General features: G+C 41.1%; 1 protein-coding gene across 1 annotated transcript in view; it reads right to left on the bottom strand.

Annotated features, from left to right (window-relative positions):
* Nucleotides 1-25,282, bottom strand: part of COL22A1 (collagen type XXII alpha 1 chain) — a 266,878-nt gene that overhangs the window by 22,314 nt on the left and 219,282 nt on the right. Inside the window, exons 48-54 of the mRNA XM_056112005.1 lie at nt 24,120-24,173; nt 21,941-21,994; nt 16,765-16,818; nt 10,937-10,990; nt 8,583-8,627; nt 7,480-7,533; nt 6,428-6,481 (exon numbers count right to left, since the gene is read on the bottom strand). Of these exons, the coding sequence (XP_055967980.1) occupies nt 6,428-6,481; nt 7,480-7,533; nt 8,583-8,627; nt 10,937-10,990; nt 16,765-16,818; nt 21,941-21,994; nt 24,120-24,173 (369 nt within the window). The remainder of the gene's footprint in view (nt 1-6,427; nt 6,482-7,479; nt 7,534-8,582; nt 8,628-10,936; nt 10,991-16,764; nt 16,819-21,940; nt 21,995-24,119; nt 24,174-25,282) is intronic.

The following is a 25,282-nucleotide window of genomic DNA, read 5'->3' as shown; positions in this document are numbered from 1 at the left end:
AAGGCTTAATCACTTGATATTGAAAACTTGAATTCTGACTCGCAGTGCCAACATCCGCTGACCTGATGTTTATTTTGGGAGAAGGGATTTGAAGAAGTCACCAAGTTACCAGCTCTGAGGTATGAAGGCACAAAGGCACCAGAGAGGGGTAGAAAAGCAGCTCCCAGAGGAACCACACGTCATTTAAGATTATAGAAAAGACTAGCAAGAATCCATGGCTCATCCAGCTGGCCACATCCTAAAAACAAAACCCCAGGATGAGGCACAGTAAACATTCTCAACCTATCTGCCTCAGTCTCTGCCTTTCTTTCCTCTCTCTCCACTCCCCCCACTATATTTTATCACACATTCTCCTTAAAATTGCTATCCACCATCAGTAAAACAATTTTATTTCAAGAGACTTTATGCATTATAATGAAGAGGTCAACTTCATCAAGCTGGTCTGATCACTCTCTCTACCCCCCAAATCCCTCCCTCTCAGGTCTTTAACTCATTGAGTGACTCTATCTTTATCTGCTTCTCTTCTCTACCTGAAGTAACCCCAAAGCACTGCCTGTGCCTTGACTCTCTTTATACTACCAGATAAGCACAGCATCACATACTTAGGAGTTAATCTCCTCCAAGAACATCAAGGGAAACCACTCTCCACTACGTCTTTGACCAATAAGGCAAATAGTCTGTGAAGTAGTTACTGATAAATGAACCAAAACCATGGAAAAAGATTATAGTGGGAAGATAAAATGGCCTCGGCTAGGCCTTCTTCCAAGATTTTGTCCATGAAATAAGTACTCAGAATACACACAAACACTGAAAAGCAAGGCAAAGATATGTTAAGCAACCTACCTGAGAAGGAAGACAAAGGACTGAGGCTTGGTTTTTTGTTCTGGGGTCAAATCTGATGGTGCTCAGGGCATATTAACAGTTCAATGCTCAGAAGTCACTCTCTTCAGTACCACCAACTGAGTGCACAGGGGTGCTCTGTGGAACTCTAGGAGTTGTGAACACAGGCTTCCACAGCACTTCAGGACATTGAGCTCTTCCTTCTGCCTAGTGGTTTGAAGGCAGGAGGCACTGACCCAATACCATACACTTCCACCCCTCATTAAGGAAATGATTTGTAGATTAGTGGTCATAAATGTGGTTTCTATATTGTGCCTAAAAAGTACATACACTGTGACCATTGGTGAATCTTGTGACTCACCTCACAGGATGCTGCCAGGAATCAACTCAGTAGATTCCTATGTCACAGATGATAACATCAGGGCACAATGAATGTGCAGGACCTACACGGGATCACTGGGCTACAGAGTCAGCAGCTGTCTGTGACTGATCCCTCCTCTCACTCAACACTTCCAGTTAGGCCCTCCTGGAACCTTCCTCAATTCATCATTGATCTATCTAAAAATAGATACCTTGGTTTATTCTTATACCTAGTATATCATTTTTATTTATTTATTTTTTAGCCTTCTGGGTCACACCCACCAATGCTGAGGGTTTACTCTTGGCTCTGAACTCAGAAATTACTCCTGGCAGTGTTCACAGAACCATATGGGATGTTGGGGATCAAACCCAGGTCAGCTGCATTCAAGGCAGATGCTCTATACATAGTACTACCACTTGGACCCCACCAGTATACCTTTCTTCCTTCTACCTCAGATATTCTCCATTTGCAGGGAGATTTAGGGCCAAAACACTTTAGCACAAAATGCCAACTTAACCCTTATGCGCAGAGTTGACCTGAAAAGACCATCTGTCACCTGTGTGCTGAAGCTTGACTAGGTTCTGGTTCTGACTCCCTCTTGGGCCACAAACCATTTTCCAGGTCTTCCAGACCTCATGGAATTCCTTGGTCTATATACTACCCAGGAATGAAGGATGGACACACAGACACAGACACACAGACACACAGACAGACAGACAGACACACACACACACACACACACCATCCCAATCACAAAAACTGTGAGTTCCCAACTCTTGCACCAGCCCCACTTTCAAATTGATACTCTAGAGAAGAAAATCTAATGATCACAGTCCTGATCAATTTGGAGAAACCTGTTTCTGAGTCAAGTTGCATGCATCCGAATCCTGGCTCTACTCTTGACTCGCTGAGTGATCTCGGGCGAGACACTCCACCTTTTTGTGCTTCCATTTTTCATCTGCAATGGGGACAGTGACAGGAATAGCAGCAGCTTCATGGAGCTGAGGAGTGAGTTATGTGAATGCTCGTGCAGTCCCTTGCAGCAGACTGCTGACGTCTCTTGGAGACACTCCATAAATATTCAGCATCTAGTTCAAGGTTGTGCAAACCTGCTGAGGTTGCTAGAACTCTCTCTTCACCCAGGAAGGCATATCAATTCCAGTTGAATGTGAGCAAGGTTGTTAGAGAAATAGCCTGGCACCTGCTCTAATCTTCTCGGGGGACAAAGAAAAAAAAAGCACTTGTGACTATACCTCAGAATTGATTCAAGGGAACCAGATCTAACATAAAATGGTCTTTGAGGAATCCTGCCTGAGCCCCAGGAGGCCTTTCCAAGATGGGAGCTGAATATGCATCCTCTATCTCCCTGCCATACCTGGCCCTCTTACCTCCTTCCTTTACGCACCTTGCCTCGCTCCCTCCTAAACCTCCATCCCATGCCTCCCTCTCATACCTAGTCTGGCTCATCTCAAATCTCCTTCCATTTCTCGTTTTGTTGCCTTGAGTGTTTATGTACACACAAGGCAGTTACAAAGCCCCTCTCTGTGCTAACTAATATATGAGGAGATAGAGCAATTATTCTTCCTCTCAGGATCTAAAGGCATTCCTGGGTCCCAACGATATCATTTATCAGGTATTGTCCAAGTGCTGGGCATAGTTCTACACTTTATTAGATGTAATCAATGGATTCTTACAACTTGGACAAAATCTACATACGAGAAAACTGAGATCCAGAAGAGGTGAAGGAACTCACCTAGTCCACATGACAAGAAAGAGCGGGCCAGGGACAAAAATCCAGATGACTTAACTACAGATGCTTAGGTAGCCCCAAAAAAGGCCCGTGTCAGGTGCAACTCTATTCTGCAGGCTCCCAGCTGGAATTTATCCACCTTTTATACACCCTTCCTGGTTGTCTTTTTAGATGCTATTTTTCAAGTTGTTACATGAAATCCCATATGAAATGTTGCTCCTTTACTCTGCATATCTATCTGATATATAATGAGTAAGATTTGGCCCCTCAAGAACCACTGGGAGTGCATTTCTCAGAGTACCTGGGCTTTGGAACCAGCCCTCCTGGGCTAAGTATTATCACCGGTGAGAGTATCAAGGCCAGTGTCTTCATCCTGTCTATGGGAATGGCAGAGATGCACCTAGTGTACCTGTAAGGTGACCTAACTCTGGAAAAAAACACGCAGAGTATCCAGCTCAAACAATTAGCCTGGCTGAATCTAACACCTACTTATTGAAGGAAAATACTCACAGTCTAGAAAGGGGTGATAAGCCTGTCAGACAGATCCCTGAAGAGAGGAAAATATAAAACCAGGGCTCAGAGAAAACTAAGAATCTCAAGAGATGAGATTATCCTAAAAACAGCCACCCTTCCTACAAGGACATCAAAACACTTGCTTTAATCCTGGGTTCCAGTACAACATAATCCCACTGCATCAAACCTACCCCCCGAAATGAAAGCTGCCTTATATTTCATTTCTGAGGTCAGCTGGAGAAGCCAGTGCAGAGGGCGTTTGGACATCTCAGAACTCACACACTTATTATTATTATTAATTTTTAAATCTTTTTAATGAATCACTGTGAGACACAGGTACAGACTTGCAAACTTTTGTGATTACATTTCAGTCATACAATGATTGAGTACCCATCCTTCCACCAGTGCTCATTCTCCACCACCAATGTTCCCAGTATCCCTCTTGCCACGCCCCACTTGCCTCTGTGGCAGGCACATTCCCTTTTACTCTTTTTTGGGGGGTGTTAAGGTTTGCAATACGTGTACTAAGTGGCCATCATGTTCAGTCCATAGTCTACTTTCAGCACACATCTCCCATCCTAAGTGAGCCCTCCAAGCATTATTTACTTGGTGGTCCCTTCTCTATCTCAGCTGCCTCTTCCCCCAGCATGTGAGGCCAGATTCCAAGACATGAAACGATCCTCCTGGCCCTTATCTCTATTATCCATGCATGCTAGTCCCCCATTATGTTACTTTATATTCCACAAGTGAGTGCGGTCATTCTGTGTCTGTCCCTCTCTCTCTGACTCATTTCATTTAGCATGATACATGGAAAGTGACTTGTATGTTTATTGCAGCACTATTTACATTAGCCAGAATCTGGGAAAAACCTGAGTGCCTGAGGACAGATGACTGGTTAAAAAAACTCTGGTACATCTACCCAATGGAACACTTATTATTATTGTGGGAGGTTGGATTTGAGTCACTCAGGCCTCTTCAGGGGAGAATGGGCTGCACCTGGTGAGTTCTGAAATGTGGCATTGAAATGCACACAATCGACTCATGTTTATTCTGAATATAATGCACAGAACCATGCTCATGGTCAGTGGATATGATCAGAGTTGGAGCTGAAAGTCTGGGCTGAAGTCCAATCTAAAGCTCTTACCAACAGTATAATCTAGAACAATAAGCTATAGTTCTTACAAGCTTATTCACTCATTTGTTTGTCCCATTACTTAAAATTTACACACACAGATATAAGTTATAAAAACTAATATGCAAGTTGCCAAGTGCTATGTGACAAACATGTAGTCTAAATGCTTATGAGTATGATGGAAATATTTTCAAAGATTGCAAAACTATCATCAGCAGCTTCCTTGAGAGTTGAGGAGTGGGGAGTTTTGTCTTTCTTTTGTAATTTTCAATTCTCTTTTATTCTTTTACCATATGCATGGGTATTGTTCTGTTTAGGGGGCAGAATCTCTCAAGTAGTTCCAGGTAGACCTGGGGCGACTCCCAGTTCAACTCAGTAGTCCAAGGTAAGAGTTAGAGAATGCAGTGATGCTTGTGCGCTGTGGTGTTGGGTATTACCCGGACCACAGTGGACATCCAGGGCCACACCTGGCAATGCTTACTCCTGACTCTGAACTCAGGAACTACTGGCAGGGCACTAGGGACTGTATGGGATGCTATGGGTAGAATAGCAAGTGGGCAATATGCAGATCAAGTGTCCTATCTGCTGTACTGTATCTCCAGCCCCACAAATGCTGAAGTCTTAACCATAATGTCTAAAATGGGAATCCTCAGGACTGGAGGTATAGGACAACAGGCCAGGTGCTTGCCTTGCATGCAACCAACCTGGACTTAATCCCTGGCATCAATATAGTCCCCAAGCCCTACCAGGAGTGATCTCTGAGTGCAGAGCCAGTAGTAAATCATGAGTAGCAGCTATTTTTGAATTAAAAGTACCACTGGATGTGACCCCAAAGAAACATTAAATAAATAAAACGAGGCCTTTTTGAAAATAGGAGCACTGTCGATGTAGTTAATTTATTGAAAGGAGATCATACTGGAGTAAGAGACTTTAATTCAACATGGATAGTGCTCTGATAAAACAGTCACTTGAACATAGGTGAAGACAAAAGCAGATATTGGCCAGGTAGGAAGGGAGGTGGGTGGGTGGTGGAATCTTCCATAAATCAGTAAAAGACAACTGCCAGAAAACAACAAAAAGCTTGGAAACAGGATGACCTAGAACAGATTCTTGCTCAAAGCTGCCAGAAGAAACCAGCCCACTGACCCCTTGATCTAGGACATGCAGCTTGCAGAATGGAGGGAAACTGAGTTGATTAGACACCTAGCCTCTAGAACAGCGAGACTATCCTAACTTCCTTTAATTTGCTGTTATTATTATACTTTTGGGCTGGAGTGATAGCACAGCGGGTAGAGCATTTGCCTTGCATGTGGCTGACTGGAGTTCAATTACTCTGTCCCTCTCAGAAAGCCCAACAAGCTATAGAGAGAATCCCGCACGTATGGCCTGGCAAGCTCCCCTTGGTGTATTTAATATGCCAAAAACAGTAACAACAAGACTCACAATGGAGACATTCCTGGTGCCTGCTGGAGCAAATCAGTGAACAACGGGAGGACAGTGCTATAGTGCTACAGTGCTATTGTACTTTTATTGTTGTAAAAATCCTTGTCAACTATTACACAGGGCTAATACCTACAGTAAGGTTGGAGGGGAGGGCTGAGCCATGCCACATGGCACCACCACTTAAACATGTCGACTGTGGCAGTTGGTTGCAGAAAGGCTCTACAACATGTGTGGTCAGTAGGGAGACTCATGGCAGCAGCTATTTTTGAATTAAACGTACGACAAATTTTAAATCACACAGGATAAAGCAAGAATGAATTAAGCAAGTGTCACTACAGTAACAGGCCTTGCCCAAAATTAAACAAAGCAATTTTACATGCAAACTCACCGGTGGGCCCCTCAATCCTCGTGGACCCTGTGGTCCTGTGGGTCCTGTGTCACCCTGGAACAGAGAGAGATTCTGCTATGACAGTGTTCATTATGGGAAGATGATGGAGGCAGGTGTTGACCAAAGCTCACTGAGTTACACAACGTCTTTTAAGCAATCTGGGTCCAGATTCTTTCAGCTGTTCCAAAACAGACAACCTTGTTTTATGTGTCAGTAAATGCATACACAGCCTTCTTTTCACATAAGTTTATCTATTTACTTTCTCAGATATTCCTCTAGTCCCAGAGAAGTTTTGTGGCAGTTCCGCACATCCTTACACCATTTCACCGTAAGAGAAATATTTTGCACAGGGGTGGGGATTCCTAACGAGCCCTTCCTACAGACTTTCTACTGATAGCATGGCAGAGGAATAATTCTCGCCCTGCTATGGGAAAACAAAACAGAAACTCTGCTATGCTCCTTCACATGTAGACCATAATCATCATTGAATGTAGATTTTTTTCTTCATGAGAGGCACTCCCAAGTGATGCTTCAGAGGTACCACAGGCCACCTTCAATTATATTCTACTAATGAGGCCATGTGAAGGCTCATAACACAGTGCATTTTGGGCCTTGTGCTTCTGGAGGGTCACCAGGGACATCCCAACACTATTCAGGAGCCTCCAGGTGTCACCTGTGATGCTCAGGAATTTGTGGGTAGCCTCTTCTAGAGATGGCCCTGGCACCTTAAACACTGTGGCTGTACTAGGCTCGACTTTTGGAGGAGTAGCCTCAGGTCCCCAAGTACTGCAGGGTTTCACCCCTGTAAAGCAGGAAAAAAAGGAAGCCCAGATTTGAGGGGAGGGTGCACAGGACTACAGAATAAAGAATTTATACTCTTGTCATGTGCAACATCACTGAGCTGCGGGGCCTGCAAGTGTGGCCCAGTATCTTCACAGTGGCACTCACTGCCCAGGTACAGTTTCTGGGTGTCTTGTGGTTCTTCTATGACTCCCTCTTTCCATTTTATCTGTACCTCCTCCTTCCACAGACCCATTGCAACCCAAACTTACATCTTTTCCTGGCAACCCTTCCCGGCCAGGGGCCCCAGCAGCACCAGGCTCTCCCTAGAAGGGAGAAGCAGAAACAATGCCTGATGTTAGGAAGAAGGAGACAGAGTGCATCTGCGATGGTGGCTAAGGATCTGGGAGGGACAAGAAAGACAGGAGGGTGGCCCAGCAGGAAGCACCCCACTGAGCCGTGGCCTGAGCAGAAGTCTCCGGCACTCCCAAGGCTAACTATGAGTCCTGGCCACATGGTGCCTCTCTGAGATGCAGAGGCCACAGGAGGAACAGACAAGCTGGCAGGGAATTCTAATTCCAACTTGCTCAGGCCTCTGGCCCGCTTCCCTCTGCTATCTCTTCTGTAACAGAGCATGGATAAAGTGCAAACAGCTGCCCCCCATCCTGAGATTCCTTATTTTGACGTATTTGAAAAAAATGGAATCTGTAGCACTGGATAGCACTGTCCTCCTGTTGTTCATCGATTTGCTCCAGCAGGCACCTGTAACGTGTCAGAACAAATTGTGAGACTTGCTGTTACTGTTTTTGGCATATTGAATACGTCACGGTTAGCTTGGGAGGCTTTTCTGTGCGGGCGCAGTACTCTGGGTAGCATGCTGGGCTCTCCGAGAGGGGAGGGGAATGGAACCGGGGTCGGCCCAGGTTGGCTCTGTGCAAGACAAGTGCCCTACTTGCTGTTCTATCACTCCAGCCCAATGGAATCTATAATAAGAAATTATACTGAAGTGTCTTCCCAGATGTGGTAAACTCCATACTTTCCAACAACTAATCCTGGTACCTTGGGGAAAATTACTTGATCTTCCCCAGGCATCAGTTTCTTCCCCTACACTAAAGTTGACTAACAGAATTTGCCCCCTGGGACTTCAGGCAGCACAGCAGACAGAAGCTGGGCCTGACCCTGAGCTGCTGTGGTGAAAGTTGGTTGTGTAGCATGTCTATCCATCAGAAAACAAAATATCTGAAAAAGAGAGATGGAGGTAGAGAAATGATGCTCATAGTTCTGCCAGTCATCACTCAGGTTTGCAGCACCCAGAGATCTAGAAATTCCAGTGCTGTTGCACCTGGGCTGACTCCTCAAAGGGAAGCCTACTCACCCGGGGACCAGGGGCACCTGAGTCGCCTGTGTGTCCCTTGAAGCCCTGCAAGAATAAGAACAAGGTCATTCCAGCAGAAAGTAGGATGACAAGGCAGAAAAGGCAGGTGGCAGGTGTGATTTTTCCAGAGTCTGTTTCCCTAAGGATTCACCTGAGCCCTGATCACCATCACCTCGTCACCATCAGCCGGAAGCCAGAGGGCCTGACTCTGCCAGGACCAGCCTCATTCCTGCTGTGTGAGTGAGTGAGCGAGCGAGAACCTCCGCTCATTCACTCTGCACCATAGGCAGAGCTGTGTGTGCTTGCCAGACAAATGGGGTTCAGGCATCACCCAAGTGTCTCCTGAACTTCCTCTTTCTCCCCTTTCTGATCTCATATGTCTTGCACTCTTTTCCTGGATTTGGGGCATGTACTTCCCTTGTAGAACACAAGAGTACTTTCCCCCCAAGTTAGAGTGCTGGAGTGCCTTCCTTCTTACTGTAGCCATGGTTTGATCTTCCAATATTCTTGATTAGGACTACCCCTGGGGACTAGTATACAATCTTCATCCAGGACTCTCTGTGTTCAGAAGAGCAGCTGGGAGAATATTACCTGAAGTACTCTGACAGGCTGCCAAGGTTTATGAGCACAGCTGACATGATCATTTCTGACAACTACAACAACAGGACTGTGAAGTAATACCAATGTCACAGATGAGGAAGCTACAGGTTAGAAAAGACGAGAGAAAATGTCTCTCTGTGCATTTCCTGCTACTATAGAATGTCTTCACTGAAGGTTGTGTGACTTTAGGTGAAAGTGGTAAATAAAATACGCTATTTCAGGGCCTGGTATGGTGTGCTCCTTCCGTCCCCTCTGTGTCATTTTAGTGGAACACCATTCTGTAAAAGGCATCTGATTTCCTATTTTATACATAAGAACCTTGAGGTTCAGGCCTAATACACATAGTAGAAATGGGAAATCTATTACTCAAACATTGTCTGAATGAAAAGCAGTCTTCCTCTGCATCATACCGACACTGTATGAGACCCAGCGAGCCCTGGAGTCAAGAACAGATGGTTCTTGGCCAACTCCTCAGACCATTGTCAGACCTCCTCTCCTATATCCTGCTTTCCAAAAGTAAATAAGAACCCTGGCAAGAGAAAATGGCTATAAAGACATTTAATTTTTACTTGATTTGCATAAGGAACAGGATGTATTGGCATGGAAGGTGATTTGGTCCATTATTAGGAATATATTTGACCCCAAATTGTTATTCAGTCATCATGTCTTCAAACTTAGTGTTTTATTTCCTTTTCATTGAATATTAGCCATGTGAGTTATTGATCATTTATAATAAAATACATTAAGAAAATAGAATTAGTTTTTTGTTCTCCCACTTCTTATTAAATATTTAGGCTTAGAATTTGTATTAAAATCATATTTTTCAAGGAAGGTAACTGAATGAACAATTTTGAAACTATGGAGAAAGCATTTAACAAAAAAATCTCAACAATTCCCAAAATATATAGCCTGAGTTCATTTTTATAGAAAAGGGATCTACATATGTTTTATATATAAAGTTTCATAGTTAGGTATAAATTTAGATATGCAGATATTGGAAATCATATATAAAAAAAGAATAAAGAATAACACTAAAATGTTAATGAAGTTTTAATTCTGTTATAGAATTTTAAGTAACTTCTTCATAACATTTTTATTTCTTTTTATTATTATAACCATCATTGCTATTGATATCCTGTGAGAACAGTTAATTTCTGTAATTGAAAAAAGTAAAATTCTTTGTCTACAAAAAGTTCTTAAATCAAAATTTAAGATGCATTTTTAGGCTATTTCAACCAGAGAAAGTATATTAAAATAATAATAAATAAAATCCAGAACAGAAATATAGTTACAGTGTTTACAATTTGGAAAATGTACCTTCACAGGCCTGGAGTGATAGTACAGTGGGTAGGGTGTTTGCCATTCGTGTGGCAGACCCAGATTCAATCCCAGGCACCCTATATGATTCTCAGAGCACTACCATGGATAATTCCTGACCACAGAGCAAAGTTTAACCCCTGACCATCACCGAGTGTGGCCCATAAAACAAGAGAGAGAAAGTATTTTTTTTTGTATTTTGTATATTTACAAAATTGTATATTTTCAAATTACATAAAAATGTTAAAAAAATACTTAAAAAATGCTAAATCTCTTAGGGAAAAGTTCCAGTATCTATCCAGGGAACTTCTAAGACTACCTTATACTAACCACCTATGAACACTCTGTGAACATTATTCATGTGACATGAGCTATGTGATTAATGTTATTGTCATATCCTCCTGCCATCTGTCGAGCCCCACACATCTGGTACTTACAGGAGGGCCTCGGGTGCCCTCTGCTCCTGGTTGACCTGGCTCTCCAGTTTTTCCCTGAGAGCAAAGAAGAAAAGAAATGGTTAGTTTTTGAAAGTTCCCCCTACTCTTGACTTCCTGTAAAATATTACTATTATATTTCCATAAGCCTATCACTGTTTTGATATTGTTGTGCATTTTAGTTGATAAAATCAGCTTATCCCAGGCCTTTGTTTTCCTGAGATAATTTTGGTTACAAAGGTACATCTTAGGAATAGTTCAGAGTGTTCCTGCTCATTCTCAGAAGGATTCTGAGAAATTTTATGTAGCATGAGGGTTATAAGTGACATTGTTCTTACAGAAATATTTCAAGGAAGTTATCAACTATTGCCTTTCAGAAAAGGGGACACCAAGGCCCAAAAGAGTTACAGATTTCCCAGTAATAAGGAAATCATGTAGTCAGTGGCTATTTCATTCCAGCTGAAAGAGGGGTCTGCGGTTTGTTCACATTTTCCCCACTACCGCTATTCTTAGTACAGTGAAGATATAAGTAAATTTTCCACAGTATTCACTACCAGCATCTTTAGACTGTCCTGGATAGAACCAAACCTGAATAAACCCAATGCCAACCTTGAGTTCTAAAGTCCAATAATTCAGTTGGTGGTGGTGGCGAGAGTGGAGGGAAGGTGGATCAGTGGGTCACAGGGAACTGGTGGGCAGCATTAGCAGCATTGGGATACTGCTCATATTGGACAAGCAACCTGACAGCAGGTCATGGAAGTCTCCAAAATTGTCCCCTTTATTTACAAAGTTTGTCAACTTTGAGGATCAGGATGGAGGGTTCACTCATAAAGGTATAAGAGAGAAAATTGTTTCTTTGATTCAGAGAGAGAGGCATGAAGGATAGTTCAAATTTCTAGTGTGGCATGAATCTCCTGTCCCAACAAATTTGATTTTAGTTTATGTGATCTTAGGGTATAATTCAGATAAATCAGTCTCTGTGAGAAGACTGTTCTTTGTAGAATTTGTGACTGAGGATACACTGGTGCAGTTTTACTGTAGCCAAAAGTCAAGCTGGCATATTATGACTAATCTAAGTTATCAGCAGGAAAAATGATATCACATTTTCCATGTGCTGGGCATAACTCCCATCTTTGGACAATTATGCCGATGAGTTCTCACTGTAACTACACAAGTGGCACTATTGCTATTCCTCAGGCAAAGTACTGAGGCGTAGACAGGTTAAACGATCTGCTTTAAGTCACACAGCTGGAGTTCATATACAGGCATTTTTGGCTCCAGAGTCTCTCTACTTTGTCCTACACTATAATTAAAAGTGATCTGTATAAACAAGCAGATAGTCACACATTTATACTTTCTTCCATTATCTACCTACCATCTGTTTGAGTCCTCCCTCTATTTCCAAATAAGGGGCTTTGCTTTGCATGCAGCCAACCCAGATTTAATGCCAGCATCAAATATGGGCAACTGAGCACCACCAGTATTAAATCCTGAGCACAGAGCCAGCCAGAAGTAAGCCTTGAGCATGGTCAGTTATTGCCCATATATATATATATATATATATATATATATAGTTATTGCCAACCTATATATTGCCTGTATATATATACACACATGCATAAATGCATACATATATATATATATTCCTTGAAAATATACATTTCTTGATAATATACATTCAACAGTTCAAGGGGCTAGAGTGATAGCACAGCTGGTAGGGCGTTTGCCTTGCACGTGACATCCTAAGTTTGATTCCTCCATCCCCAGTAGAGGAATGCTACCGGGAGTATCCCACTGCATGGCAGAATCTGGCGAGCTCCCCATGGCATATTCAATATGTCAAAAACAGTAACAAGTCTCACAATGGAGACATTACTGGTGCCTGCTCGAGCAAATCAATGAACAATGGGAGGACAGTGCTACAGTGCATACATTCAAGTAATAATCACTCACTTAATCACTTAATCCCCGTTATTCATCGATTTATTCGAGCAGGTGCCAGTAACGTCTCCATTCCTCACGGTTGCGTGCTAGCGTAGCCCAATGGTATCTGTTCGTTTTAGGAACATGTAGAGCCTCAAACCGATCATTTAGGGTCTTGACGAAGAAGTCTGACCATCTTATAGGTGGGCGTCCACGTGATCTTTTGATGTCTCGTGGAATCCAATCAGTAATGGCTCTAGTCCAGCGGTTGTCTGTAAACCTCATTACATGTCCAGCCCATCTGATTTTTGATGTCTTGGCAAATGAGACAGCGTCTCTGATTCTTGAGCGTTGACGAAGATCAGAACTCCGGATTCTATCTCTCATTTGAGTGAATCGTGATATTCCAAGCATAGTTCTTTCGATTCCTCTTTGAGAGACCCGAATAGTGTTCTCATCCTGTTTTCGTAGGGTCCAGGTCTCTGAGGCATATGTTCATGCAGGAAGAATAGTGGAATCAAAGAGATGTGCTCGTAGTTGGAGGTTCTTTGTCCTTTTAGTTATTTCTTCAATGCTCTTGAAGGCATTCCAAGCCGCTCTCTTCCTCCTGCGTAACTCAGGTGCCAGGTCATTCATCATGTTGATGAATGCATACATTCAAGTAATAAGTCAACATAAATACTGAGGATCTAACAACCAAATGCAAACTTTCTCTTAATTTTACTAAGGAAAGTATCAAGACTTGTGCTTAATAGTTGAAAAACAGGTCAGAGGTCTGAGCAGAATGGCCTTCAGGGGTGCATAGCATTGTGGCCTGAACAGTCCAGGTGAGTGCATTATTGCCTTCACGAGCAAGTCTCAACCAAAACAGACCTGCATTGGATATTAAACTTGACCCTAATCTCTGGATCCCTTGAGAGAGTTGGAGAAGGGATTCCAGGTTATGCGCCTCCCACATTCTCAGAGAGTGCCCATTGGGACTGGGTGCTTTGACTATGAGGATTGGCTCTCTCATTAGCTTTTCTTCCACTTTTCATCCACTTTTCTTCTCTCCTGTTTTCTCTTTTCTATTTCCATTTTTGTTTTTCTTCTTTCCGATTTCCATTCTTCACTCTACAGGGTGTTCCAGGAGATCATTTTCCAAATACTCCATTTGTCCCCAAATTCTTGCTTCTTATCTGTGCTTAGAGGATCGCTCCTGCTACCCACCTGTGCAAATTTCCTCCCAACCAGGCAGACTGAGAAATGTCAGGGTAGCTCCCCATAGAGGTTATAGTATTATCTGACTGGAAGCTTGCAAATGTCCTCTAGTTGGAGTGACTTAGCCTACCTTTTTGTAGGACAAGAAGCCCACCTCAAGCGTTCAAACAATCATGTGTCCACTGCCTCTCCAGAATTGTTCTGCTCATGTGTCTTTCTGTAGACAGTGCCTGGCAGTCATTTCTGGAGTGGGCATTTATTAAATGGACTGCACTGCACTGCAGCACTGTCTTTCCCGTTATTCATCGATTTGCTCGAGCAGGCACCAGTAACGTCTCCATTGTGAGACTTGTTGTTAGTGTTTTTGGCATATCGAATATGCCACAGGGAGCTTGCCAGGCTCTGCCGTGTGGGTGGGATACTCTCAGTAGCTTGCCGGGCTCTCTGAGAGGGACAGAGCAATCTAAACTTGGTCAGCTGTGTGCAAGGCAAATGTCCTACACGCTGTGCTATTGCTCCAGCCATTAGATGGACTAAATCAGATAAAAGTCTTGGTTATCTCATTCCATAAATGACACCCTCTCTTGTGGAGAGGTTTTTTGTTTGTTTGTTTGTTTTCCAGTATTGAACTCTTGGGTAATCCCGCAAGATGAGTGTAGGATGCTTCATTTACCAGTTGTGTGATCTTGTTTATTCCTTCTGCTTCACCTCTCTGTTTTCTTATCTGGGGCAAAAGTGGTCCATATGTCTCTAAAATTTTTACTGGGTTTTACATGGAAGATGTAAGGAACAGCTCAGTATCCGCTGGCTCAGTGGGCACACAGTAGCTCTCAGAACATATGGCAGTGTTCATCTTTTTTTCTTCCCACATTCTCACTGCCATTTTCCACTGACAACAACACTACTGGACCTCAGCCTCCAGGGGCTGTAGCAGGAGCTCTTTTACTTTATTTGGCCAGTGTAAGCTATTTCTTTTCCTCTCAGCAGTGAATTCTGGCTTCAGCATCTGGCAAACAGTGTAAAATGATAAAGGAGGTGCTTCCGGCAAGTTGCCTGAGATGCAGAATGAGTCATAATAGCTTGTGACCAAACAAATTAAATGGAACATAAACCTCACTGTAGAAACCTTTATGCAATGCCATTTAGTGGTTCTTAAGGCTCCGCAGCTCTGACCTCACCATGAGTTAAAACTAGGGCAGTCAGAAAAAAAAGGGGACTCACTAAAATAATTAACTGTTAGCTAAGCCGGATGCATCTAACAAATTTCTCACCCCATTTGATTCTCCAGCAACTCAAGCAAGTTGGCACTACTATTCTCATTCTATTTAAAAAGAAATCAGAGATGCTTTGCCTGGTGTGGAATCAGAATCCAAAGCCAGATCTTTTTTGTGTGTGTGACATAATTGCAAGGTTGACATAAATTACTCTTATTTAATTATCATATTTAAAATGTTATTATAACATTAAGATCTACACATGACTCCAAAAATTCTATGGCTAATGTTAATTGCTCTCATTAGTGATTTGTGGGGCCTCCCGGTGTTTTTTTCTTTATATAAACGCTAGAAAATTATAGAGATCCCATTTTTAAAAAATGCAGAATGACAGGTAATATGCACTGCTTTACACCTTTGCTCTTTTTATTAATAATTCATCTTGGAGAGGCCCCATGTTATAATCTAGATAAAGTCCTCATTTTATTTTTCATAATAGTTGCTTGTGGTGTGTTCATCTCCCTTTTTAAATTTAATGGCGGGGGATGGAAGGACCAGTTTTCTTTGGGGGAGGGATTCTGGTTACATCTTGTGGTGCTCAGAGTTTATTCCTAGCTATGTACTCATGCAACATTCCTAGAAGTGTTCAAGGGACATATGTAGCACCAGGGATTAGATTGAGGTTGGTTGCATGCAAGGCACGAGTTTTACTTCCTAAATGAGTTCTCTGGCCCCCAGTTGAATTTTTCCTTCACTTTGTGGCTATGAAAAAAATGGTGAAACACAGCTAATAAAGATCTGAGTAATTTCTGTCATCATAGATGACATAGTCCCCTGTGCATCATACTTTGTGCATAGTCTGAAGTATTGATCAGACTAAGGGAAACTGAGTTTAAGGACTTAGATGTGGATCAGCAGAACTTCCTGCACAGTTTCAACCAATAGCTATAGGGATCAGGATATTTCCTTTTGAGCACTCAAGCCATCTTTCCTAGTGTCTAGGACAGCTCACATTAAAGAGAAAGCAAAAGGAAAACAGAAATTCATATCAAGACTGAAGAAAGGGCAATAGCAATACCCCTTACTCCTCTGGAGTAAGCAGGTGAGGTTCGCCCATTTGGTAGGTTGACAGGTATTTCAGATATCAGATCTATACCCATTCCTGTCCTTCCATTCACCTTCCTTTGTCCCCACCCATATCAATAGTAGAGGTTCAGGAGTCACCAAGTTCAAGCTTGGGGTTCTCAAGTTCAAGTTCTAGTTCTATTACTTGTCCAATATCTGACTTTGGGGCCATCAGTCTACCTCCCAGCATTGTCTCTTCAGCTACAAAATGCAAAGAATAACATTTATCTGGCAAGAAAAGGTTAATGAGTTAGTACATAAAAAAGGAATTCCCACTGTGTCTATCTCATAGCAGCTCCCCACAGAGCAGTTGTTACTAAAATATTAGTAAGCTGCCTTGTAAAATGGTAGAAAACGTGTGCCTCTTACTGGCTCTCCTGGAGGACCAGGCTTTCCATCCCTGCCTTCTTTGCCTTCTTCTCCCTGTAAGAGAAAATTGAAATGGTTATGGGGCCAAAGAATACAAGAAGGCTGGAAAGACAGACTTACATTTATCATGTCTTTTGCTCAGTGCACATATACCTTCATCTTTAGCTGCTAAGTACACATTTCATAGACAGAACTGACTGAGAGAACTGACTAGACTTCCAGATTTATTCTCCAACACCAAGATTCTGACTTGGATCTCTAAGTCATAGTGCCTGATACATAGTAGAAAGTCAGTAAGTTGTTGTAGTGTCTCCATCATTGTCATGGATCTAAAGTAAACCCTACCATATATTTTCATGAAGTCACAGTTAATTTGGGGGGTCTCATATCTGGGTGCCTGCCTTGAACAATATAATGCGAAGAACACTTGTGATGATGAAGAAATGAAACATTGAATGGCATGTGGGCAATTAGCACTGGGATACGAGGGAATCTTCAGATAGCATGAAAATTTAGGTCTAGGATATACATAAACCGTGACCACTTTGTACTCTTTTCCATAGATGCCTCATTTGTTTCATACCCTTTACTTCTTCCCCCCTTGCTCCATGCCATCTACTAGTTTACCATCTGCTCTAAGCAAGGCGCCTCATATTTATCTAGGAGATCATTACTTCTTTAGGAATTTCAGAGGTGTGGGAGGATAGTTCTATAGTATGATGATAATAGTCCAAAGAATTATATTCTAATCCTAGATCATTGCCACCCAGTTCAAGGGACAGAGAAAGCAACAGAAAGCAAGCTACAGGTGACATGGAGCCAAACAAAGCTAAGTTGGAATTCTACTTACAGGATTCATCTGTGTATTAGGCAGATAATTTCGGACATGTTATTGAAATTCTCAGGTCCTCATTTCCCCTTCTCTTAAAAGGAGATGACAACACTGTCTTTTAGGATAAGTACAGGATTGATCCCTGTGCATCACTTGGTGCGACCCAAAAAGGAAAAAAAATGGGGCTGGAGCAATAGGATAAGTAAATGACTTACAGCTGCTACAGCCACTGACAACACAACAAACCAGGCACCAGGAAAAAAGCACCAGTAACCTGGCTATTCCTATTGCTATAGTTTCTCATGAAATTGTGCTCAGTTGCTCATCAGAGCCTTTCATATCATTTGGTTGAAATGAAGTGATTTGGTAATGATGAAAATACCCGTGTGCAGTAATCTAATTTTATTTACCACCTAAGTCACGAATCCAGTGCTCTATGTTCGCATCATCTTGGACTAGCCAATTTGACAACAATAAACCAACAGGGTAAAAGTTGAGACCAGGATATATTGACCTTTTCAACTCACAGTTTAACTCCAGAAATCACTTATTCTTGTGCAAGAAGAAGGTAGAGAGGGTCATTAGATTTGTACACAGAAACAAAAGCCAAAACAATAGGGAAAAATAGATGCAAGAGAATAATTATTAGTTATGGGTTTGTGGTTGAAGTCTGTAGGAGACCCTGGGACCCTCCTGGGTAGTCTGCCAGACCCTGAGAAGAGTCAGCATGTGCTATATCAGAAAATAGCACAGGAAGGAGAGTGTGGCCGGGAGAATAATCTAAGAATACAATCTGGTTTTATAAGGGATATGATTTGATCCTTACAAACTCTGCATCATTAAGCTATCCTTTACCTTCTTAGTCTCATTTCTCTATCTTTAATAAGGGCAATACTCCTGCATAGATTTCAGTGGGAGTGGCTGAAATTAGAACACACACATCAAGGCACTTAATAAGTGAGGAGATTGATTTATTGTTGTACTTTAAAGAAGCTAATTTGGAGGTGTCAATGAATGCTAGTAAAAGGTGACACTAACTCCTGGGAGAAGTGGGAGACTTCTTAATACTTATATAATTTATTGTAGCCAGTTAAAATAAATATATATTTGTATTAAAAAATAAAAAAGGTGTTTCCTTTTTTATTTTTTTACCTGAAATACGTTGTTCTTGATTCTTCTCAAGCTTTTATGCCTAGATAATATGATACACATCTCGAATATTTTTATCTCCATGAATTTCTTGCAGTTTGCCAGGGATGAGAGGGGACCTACTAGCCTCCAGAGCCCTCTATCCTCATACCACCCACCATATCATGTTTCAGGCTCACTTTGAGTGGGTTTTTCCCTTTCGGGTTTGAGCCTGCAGGCTGCACACGATTTAGGACCCTGATGCTGAATGCTGGCATAGGTCATGTGCTTTTGTTCTGTCCTGTATTTCCTATATTTCCAGATTTAGGAAGCACCGACAGTCACTATACTACAGCAAGGATTAGGTGAAAGTATACCCGGAAAATGAATAAGGACTTATATTAGTAAGCCAGAAGCATTTTCACTGGTCAGGGAAATTGTGCTCTCAGACTACCCCAGATCCTATATTGCCTGATAGGTCGATTTAAAGGGTTATTCTTGTGGAAAGGATGTCTATCTGAAACCACAGAATAAAAAGATGTTTGGGAGTGACTAAGCACTAGTGCAGTGTACATCAAAGTGATTACAATTTTAATGTTCAAGAGAAGGAAAGAGGACAAGATTTCTAAATAGGGATGTTACCAAAGAGAGAAAAAGTAGTTTTGAGTGGCTAGGACTAAGGGCTGAGTAGAGAGTTAGGGTACAGGAATGAGAAAGAGACACAGAAAAAAGTGGGAGATGAAAATATTCATGAGAAAAAAAATATGAGATGCCAGAGAGGTAATTTTCCATCTCTCTTATGCCTAAGGGCAATAGTAAGCAGAGTAGTGATATTTATATTAAAAGGGAAAAACAAGGGGGCTGGAGCCATAGCACAGAGGCTACGGCTGACCAGAGTTTGATTCCCAGCATCCCATGTGGTCCCCTGAGCACTGCCAGGAGTAATTCCTGAGTGCAGAGCCAGAAGTTATCCCTGTGTTTGCTGGGTGTGACCCAAAAAGCAAAAAAAAAAGGGGGGGGGAGAAAGAAGGAAGTTAACAAGAAGCAATGTTAAAAATTACTTTTATTATACACTAGGTAATATGATTAAACTCTTTTTACTTGGGGAGAAGCAGGAAGAGCCATACTTAGCTGTGCTCAGGGCTTACACCTGGCTCAACGCTAGGGATCACTCCTGGAAGTGCTCAGGGGACCATCTGTGTTGCCAGAAACAGAATTGGTGTAGGTCACATGCAAAGCAAATGACTTAATCTCCATATGCCTCTCTAGTCCAGCAGTGTTAATCTTTATGCTCATAATATACATTGTTATCTCATGCACCATCACCATTGTGCCTGAGATTCTCTACCAATGTTTTTTTGTTACTTCTAGATACCTAATTATTTTCTGTTTCTCACTCTGCCCTTTTCTTGGCTGTCTCAGTTCTATCATCCTGAGCCAAGGACTTTTATTATTTGATACCATCTATTCACTTGTTTTTGTCTCTATATACTACAGACAAATGGGATCATCTTGTTTTTATTCTTTTCTATCTGGTTTAAGGAACATTACTAAAATAGTATGATCATATCTAAGACCATTTCTCTCTTCTCGAGTACTCTTAAGACTTTGATGATAAGGGGTTGTGAACCAAAATTTCCTCTTCTTAAATTGATTATTGCTATAATCACATTAAAATATTAATTACTGTTTTATGACATATTAAACTAAAAGACTATAGTATATATTAACAGAACTTTTACATTTTAGCTGTATGCCCTGAAACTCTTAAACCTCAAGGTGAAGTACTGGTAGGGAAGGCTACATAATAATGTCTGAAAAAAATCCTTAATCAAGGTAGCATTTGTGAAATGCTTGTCGGGGGGAAAACTGCAGGAAACCACTTCTTCATCCTCATATTTAATTTTTGTGTGTGTTCACTGTGTATGGGGAAAGAAAGTCTCCTCTGAAAAACCTCCAGACTACCAGGCATTCTTTTGTTATATCCCAGACAGAGCAATACGGGGATGCCTAAATCTAGATAGTTTAACGGAGAATCCATCAATAAGTAATGGTATATGTGGTCACTCTCCAAACCATTACACAATAAAAATCTGATTGCCAGCTTAGATGGATACTCTGAAAGAAAGGAGACAAAGGGGGCCCATAATGGTGTAGGGAGTAGAGGACATCTAGATAGTATTCCCTGGGGTGAGTGGGGAAGGGAAAGACATTAACTAGAGAAAGAGGTAATCAGAGAACAGATGACAATGCTCCTGTGCAAGTCCTCTTGTCCGGAGAGAAGATTTAAGCTGAACTTAAGAAATTCCAGAATCTTGTAAGAAACAGAAGAATACCTGTGCATCTGGGACATAAGAATTCCCTGTGAATTGAGATGCTGTAGCCATAGAGGCCCAGCGTCAAGCACACGTCTGACCTGGGCCCACATTAGAAAACATTCTCAATAAAGAAGGCAGCACGATACTTTCTGCACTGGATTGATTGCTAACATTTATGTTATTATCTCTTTTGGGGGAGTAGAGTAAATTTAAAAGTGCAAAACAACATTTAAAGCAATTTGAAATATGTATCAAGATCCTTTGATGCCATTTTACCTTGACAGTAAACATTTCTTCATGGGGAAACTATATAGAAATTAGAACACTGCTATGTATAAAAACAGCTTATGAAAAATGGATTTTTAAGTATAAGGCTTAAGAGGCAATAGGAATAATTAATGTATTTAGGTGCATCTATTGATTAAAGAATATATAAAATTTATGAACATTAACATCAGTCAAAAATCATATAGTCATATATTTGTGAGTCATATATTTATAATATTCATAAATATAACATTTATAATTATGTATCATTATATATTATATAATTATATAATATTTATAAAATCAAATAGTCAAATATTTATGAGTCCATTTATGTTTTGTTGATTACCTTAGCTGCATGCATGTTATATATGTGAATATATACAATAGGTATAAATATACATAGTAAAAAATTTTAAATAGGTTAACAACAAAAAGATATGTATAAAAGAAGGAGGAGATAGAGCTAAATCCACCAAAATTTACTTGACTTAGGCTGCTTAGAAATAAATTTTCTTCTCATTTTCTGTACTAGTCCCAAAGTTCCCCAGTAATCCTGCCTGACTTTAACAATGCATTTTCATTTGTTATATTTGTAGCAAAAACTAGAGGTGTATACAGTTCCACTCACTGGGATTCCAGGTAATCCAGATGGGCCTTGTGGACCAGGAGGACCATCTTTCCCCTAAAACATACAAAACATAAAAATTGTATTAATTCTCTGGGATTGACTTTTTAAAAAAATTTTATTAGTGAAACACCATGAGGCACAGTTGTAGATTTACAAATTTTTGTCCTTGGGTTTCAGTTATACAATGATCGAACACCCATCTCTCCAGCAGTGCCCATTTCCCACCACCAGGGGTCCCAGGATCCCTCCCACCCCTCATCCCCCCACCCCACCCTACCTCTGTGGCAGGGCATTCCCTTTTGTTCTCTCTCTCTCTTTGGGTGTTGTGGTTTGCAAAAGAGGCATCGAGTGGCAATCATGTTTGGTCTATAGTCCACTTTCAGCATAGGATTGACTTTTGCAGGAAATAACTATTTCACACAGAATTGCCTCTGTAAATTTAAAGGCAGCATTGATGGGAAGTTTCTGTATCTACCTGCTTCCAACAATGGGAGACATTCCCACCAAGGCGAATAGATAAACTTAGAAGAAAGAGATGTAGTTGATATAGAGAATAGGACTAAATTTGACCAACTGTGTAGATTAAATAGGAATTCCATGATATTAAGACACCTGGTGGGAATAAATAGTCAGTTTTGGGATTCATACAATCTTGGTACTAATCCAACTACAAAGTCTGCTAACAGCCAGAGATTTGGGCTATGGTCTTGATGCAGCAAAGACCATAGCACCTGGAAGCATTGTACATGCAGATCTAATGCAAGAGAAGAACTGACCAGGAAGTCATAACTTTTAGGAACAACTTGTGCACAGGTTCCTAAACTTTGCACCTCCAATGGTATTTTCTTTTTCCTTTTCTTTTCTTTTTTAATCTTTCTCATGGAATACAGTACATGTCTGGAAAGACAGTATAAGTAAACTGTGCAAATTAATATTTAATTTTCAATTTTAATCACCCAAGTCACATGTCACTCTCAATCAGAGCTTCTTAAGCAGTATGATGTAATCAGTGTCATAATTTCTGTTGCATTGAGCATTTTTATATCACCATGCATCTCTTCCCTGAGTACTGAAAGGTACTGACTAGTTTATTAGTTCATGTCAGTGTTGCTTTTGTGAATACTGATACAAGATTTTACATCCTAACTTACTTGCCACACAAGCAGATATTTTAATGCTTATAATGATAGACTCTTGCAATAAAAGCAAAAGGAATATGTTGATAGTTATTTCATGTATAGATTTTCATGTATTGTTATATTGAAAGTATCTGGGGAACACAAAATACAATTCCTTTATCAAGTACTTGTCAGACTCAATATAGAGTCAATGGCTGAGTTTTACTTCTATACCTGAAAAAATTATGATAGTAAAACATTGGCAATATTATTTTCTGCTCTCATCATGTGAGCTGGAGATTTAACAAGAAGTTAATAATATTTCTGTAAACCTTTTTGTAACAGCTGTGGTTTGCTAAGAAAATTATACTTTAATTATTCATTAGGTAACTATCCACAACATTTAGGTAGGAAAAATATTTTTAAATGACATTTTATAAAAATTAGGTTGATACTTCTACAATATTAGATCAAGATGAGTCATTCACTATCTAAATAGAAACCAGATAACTCTAAGACAAAATAACTATAAAAGAATTGTAGCTTTATACAATGAGCATAATTCTGGGCTGTGAGATTAAAGTCTAGGGATTAAGTGTCAATTCAGGTTCCAAGACCTTGACAGGGACTTTCCCTGTTTTATTTCAACACTCTGTTCCTGATCCTTTGGGTGACAGTGGCTAGTTCCTGTCTCACAGTCTTAACACACACCACAGGCTCAGAGTGGATTAACTCCAAACCTTCCACACCCCTTTGCCTGTTCAGAAAAAAAAAAAAAAAAACCCTAAGGAGAAAGAGAAAAGTGCCTGATTAAATTTGATGTAAATTAAACTGTAGAATCCCAGATTGCCAGGTTATATCATCAACTCCTTTATTTTGAGGCAAAGTAATCGGAACAACAATTTAATGTGACCCTTTTCATGAGCTAAGTCTAGTAATAGGGATACATGTTCAAATTTAGAAGGAGAGTTGAGAATAACAGGGTAGGACTAGTGAACACCTGGGGCTCTAGGAAGGTCCAAACATTGGCTGAGAGCAGATAGGGTGACTGAGAAACTTACAGGTGATCCTTGGATTCCTGGAGGTCCGGCAGCTCCTGCAATTCCATCCACTCCCTTAGAATGACAAGGCAGAAAGCTAGTCTGTTGTGTATAATTCAGAGTTCCTCCACATGTCTTGTTGTACATTAGGCAATTTTCAGATCTTGCATCCTTTGGCCCTGCCCAACCATGTCTGAACCATAAACATTTAAAACATCTAAAAGGTGCTTTGTACTTGACTATGAAATTCACTGGGAAAACAAATATTCTTAGCAGACAGCAGGGAATTTAAGGAAAGCCCAAAAATTAACAGTCAAACAAAGCTAACACAGCCTGGCTTCCAGGTAGACATTTTAGCTTAATAGGGAACATTTTAGGAAAGAAAGCAAGAAATAAACACTTGGATGTTTCTTCCATGGAGATAAGGAAAGCAACTGTTTTGTGAATCAAAGATGAAGAGATGAGATGCATGGATAGATAAATAGAACAGAAATCATACACAGATAATTAAATTCTGCAAAATCAGCTCTCTTATTGCTGTCACATGGCTTTGCATATGCTGTTTCTTTTACCTGTAGTTGAATACCCAAGTGTAAGAGCACAAAATCTCAACTCCTTGACATCTTACTTCAGGAATCAGCTTAACTTGATGGCAAACAAGTGGGGGGGTTCCAAAGCAAAGCTCAGGGAAAGTGAATTTGGGCAAGTGGCTTAAGTGACTTAACTTCAATGTGGCTATTGTCAGGACCACTTCAAGTGATTCTTGGCCAACTGATCTGAATGGTTTAATGTTTAAGCCCAGCAATGTGATACTAGACCCAAAAGTGCTGGGGGTTACTACTATCCCACATGGTGCTTGTCGGCCTCAGGCTTATACGTGGTATTGCTAGGGGCACTGTGTGATGCCAAGGATTCAAATTTGGGACCTTTCTTGTGATTGCAAAACATTAACTTTAACCCTTGGGCTGGAGTGATAGCACAGTGGGTAGGGTGCTTGCCTTACAAGCGGCCAACATGGTGGACCCGAGTTCGATTCCTCCACCCCTCTAGGAGAGCCCAGCAAGCTACCGAGAGTATCTCGCCTACACAGCAAAACCTGGCAAGCTACCCATGATGTATTCCATATGCCAAACACAGTAACAATTGTCACTATGGTGACGTTACTGGGCCCGCTTGAGCAAATT

The sequence above is a fragment of the Sorex fumeus genome, unplaced genomic scaffold (assembly GCF_029834395.1).
Source record: "Sorex fumeus unplaced genomic scaffold, SorFum_2.1 ptg000002l, whole genome shotgun sequence".
Taxonomy (NCBI): Eukaryota; Metazoa; Chordata; class Mammalia; order Eulipotyphla; family Soricidae; genus Sorex; species Sorex fumeus.
The sequence above is the reverse complement of the archived record's forward strand: the minus strand, read 5'-3'. Positions and strand labels throughout refer to the sequence as shown.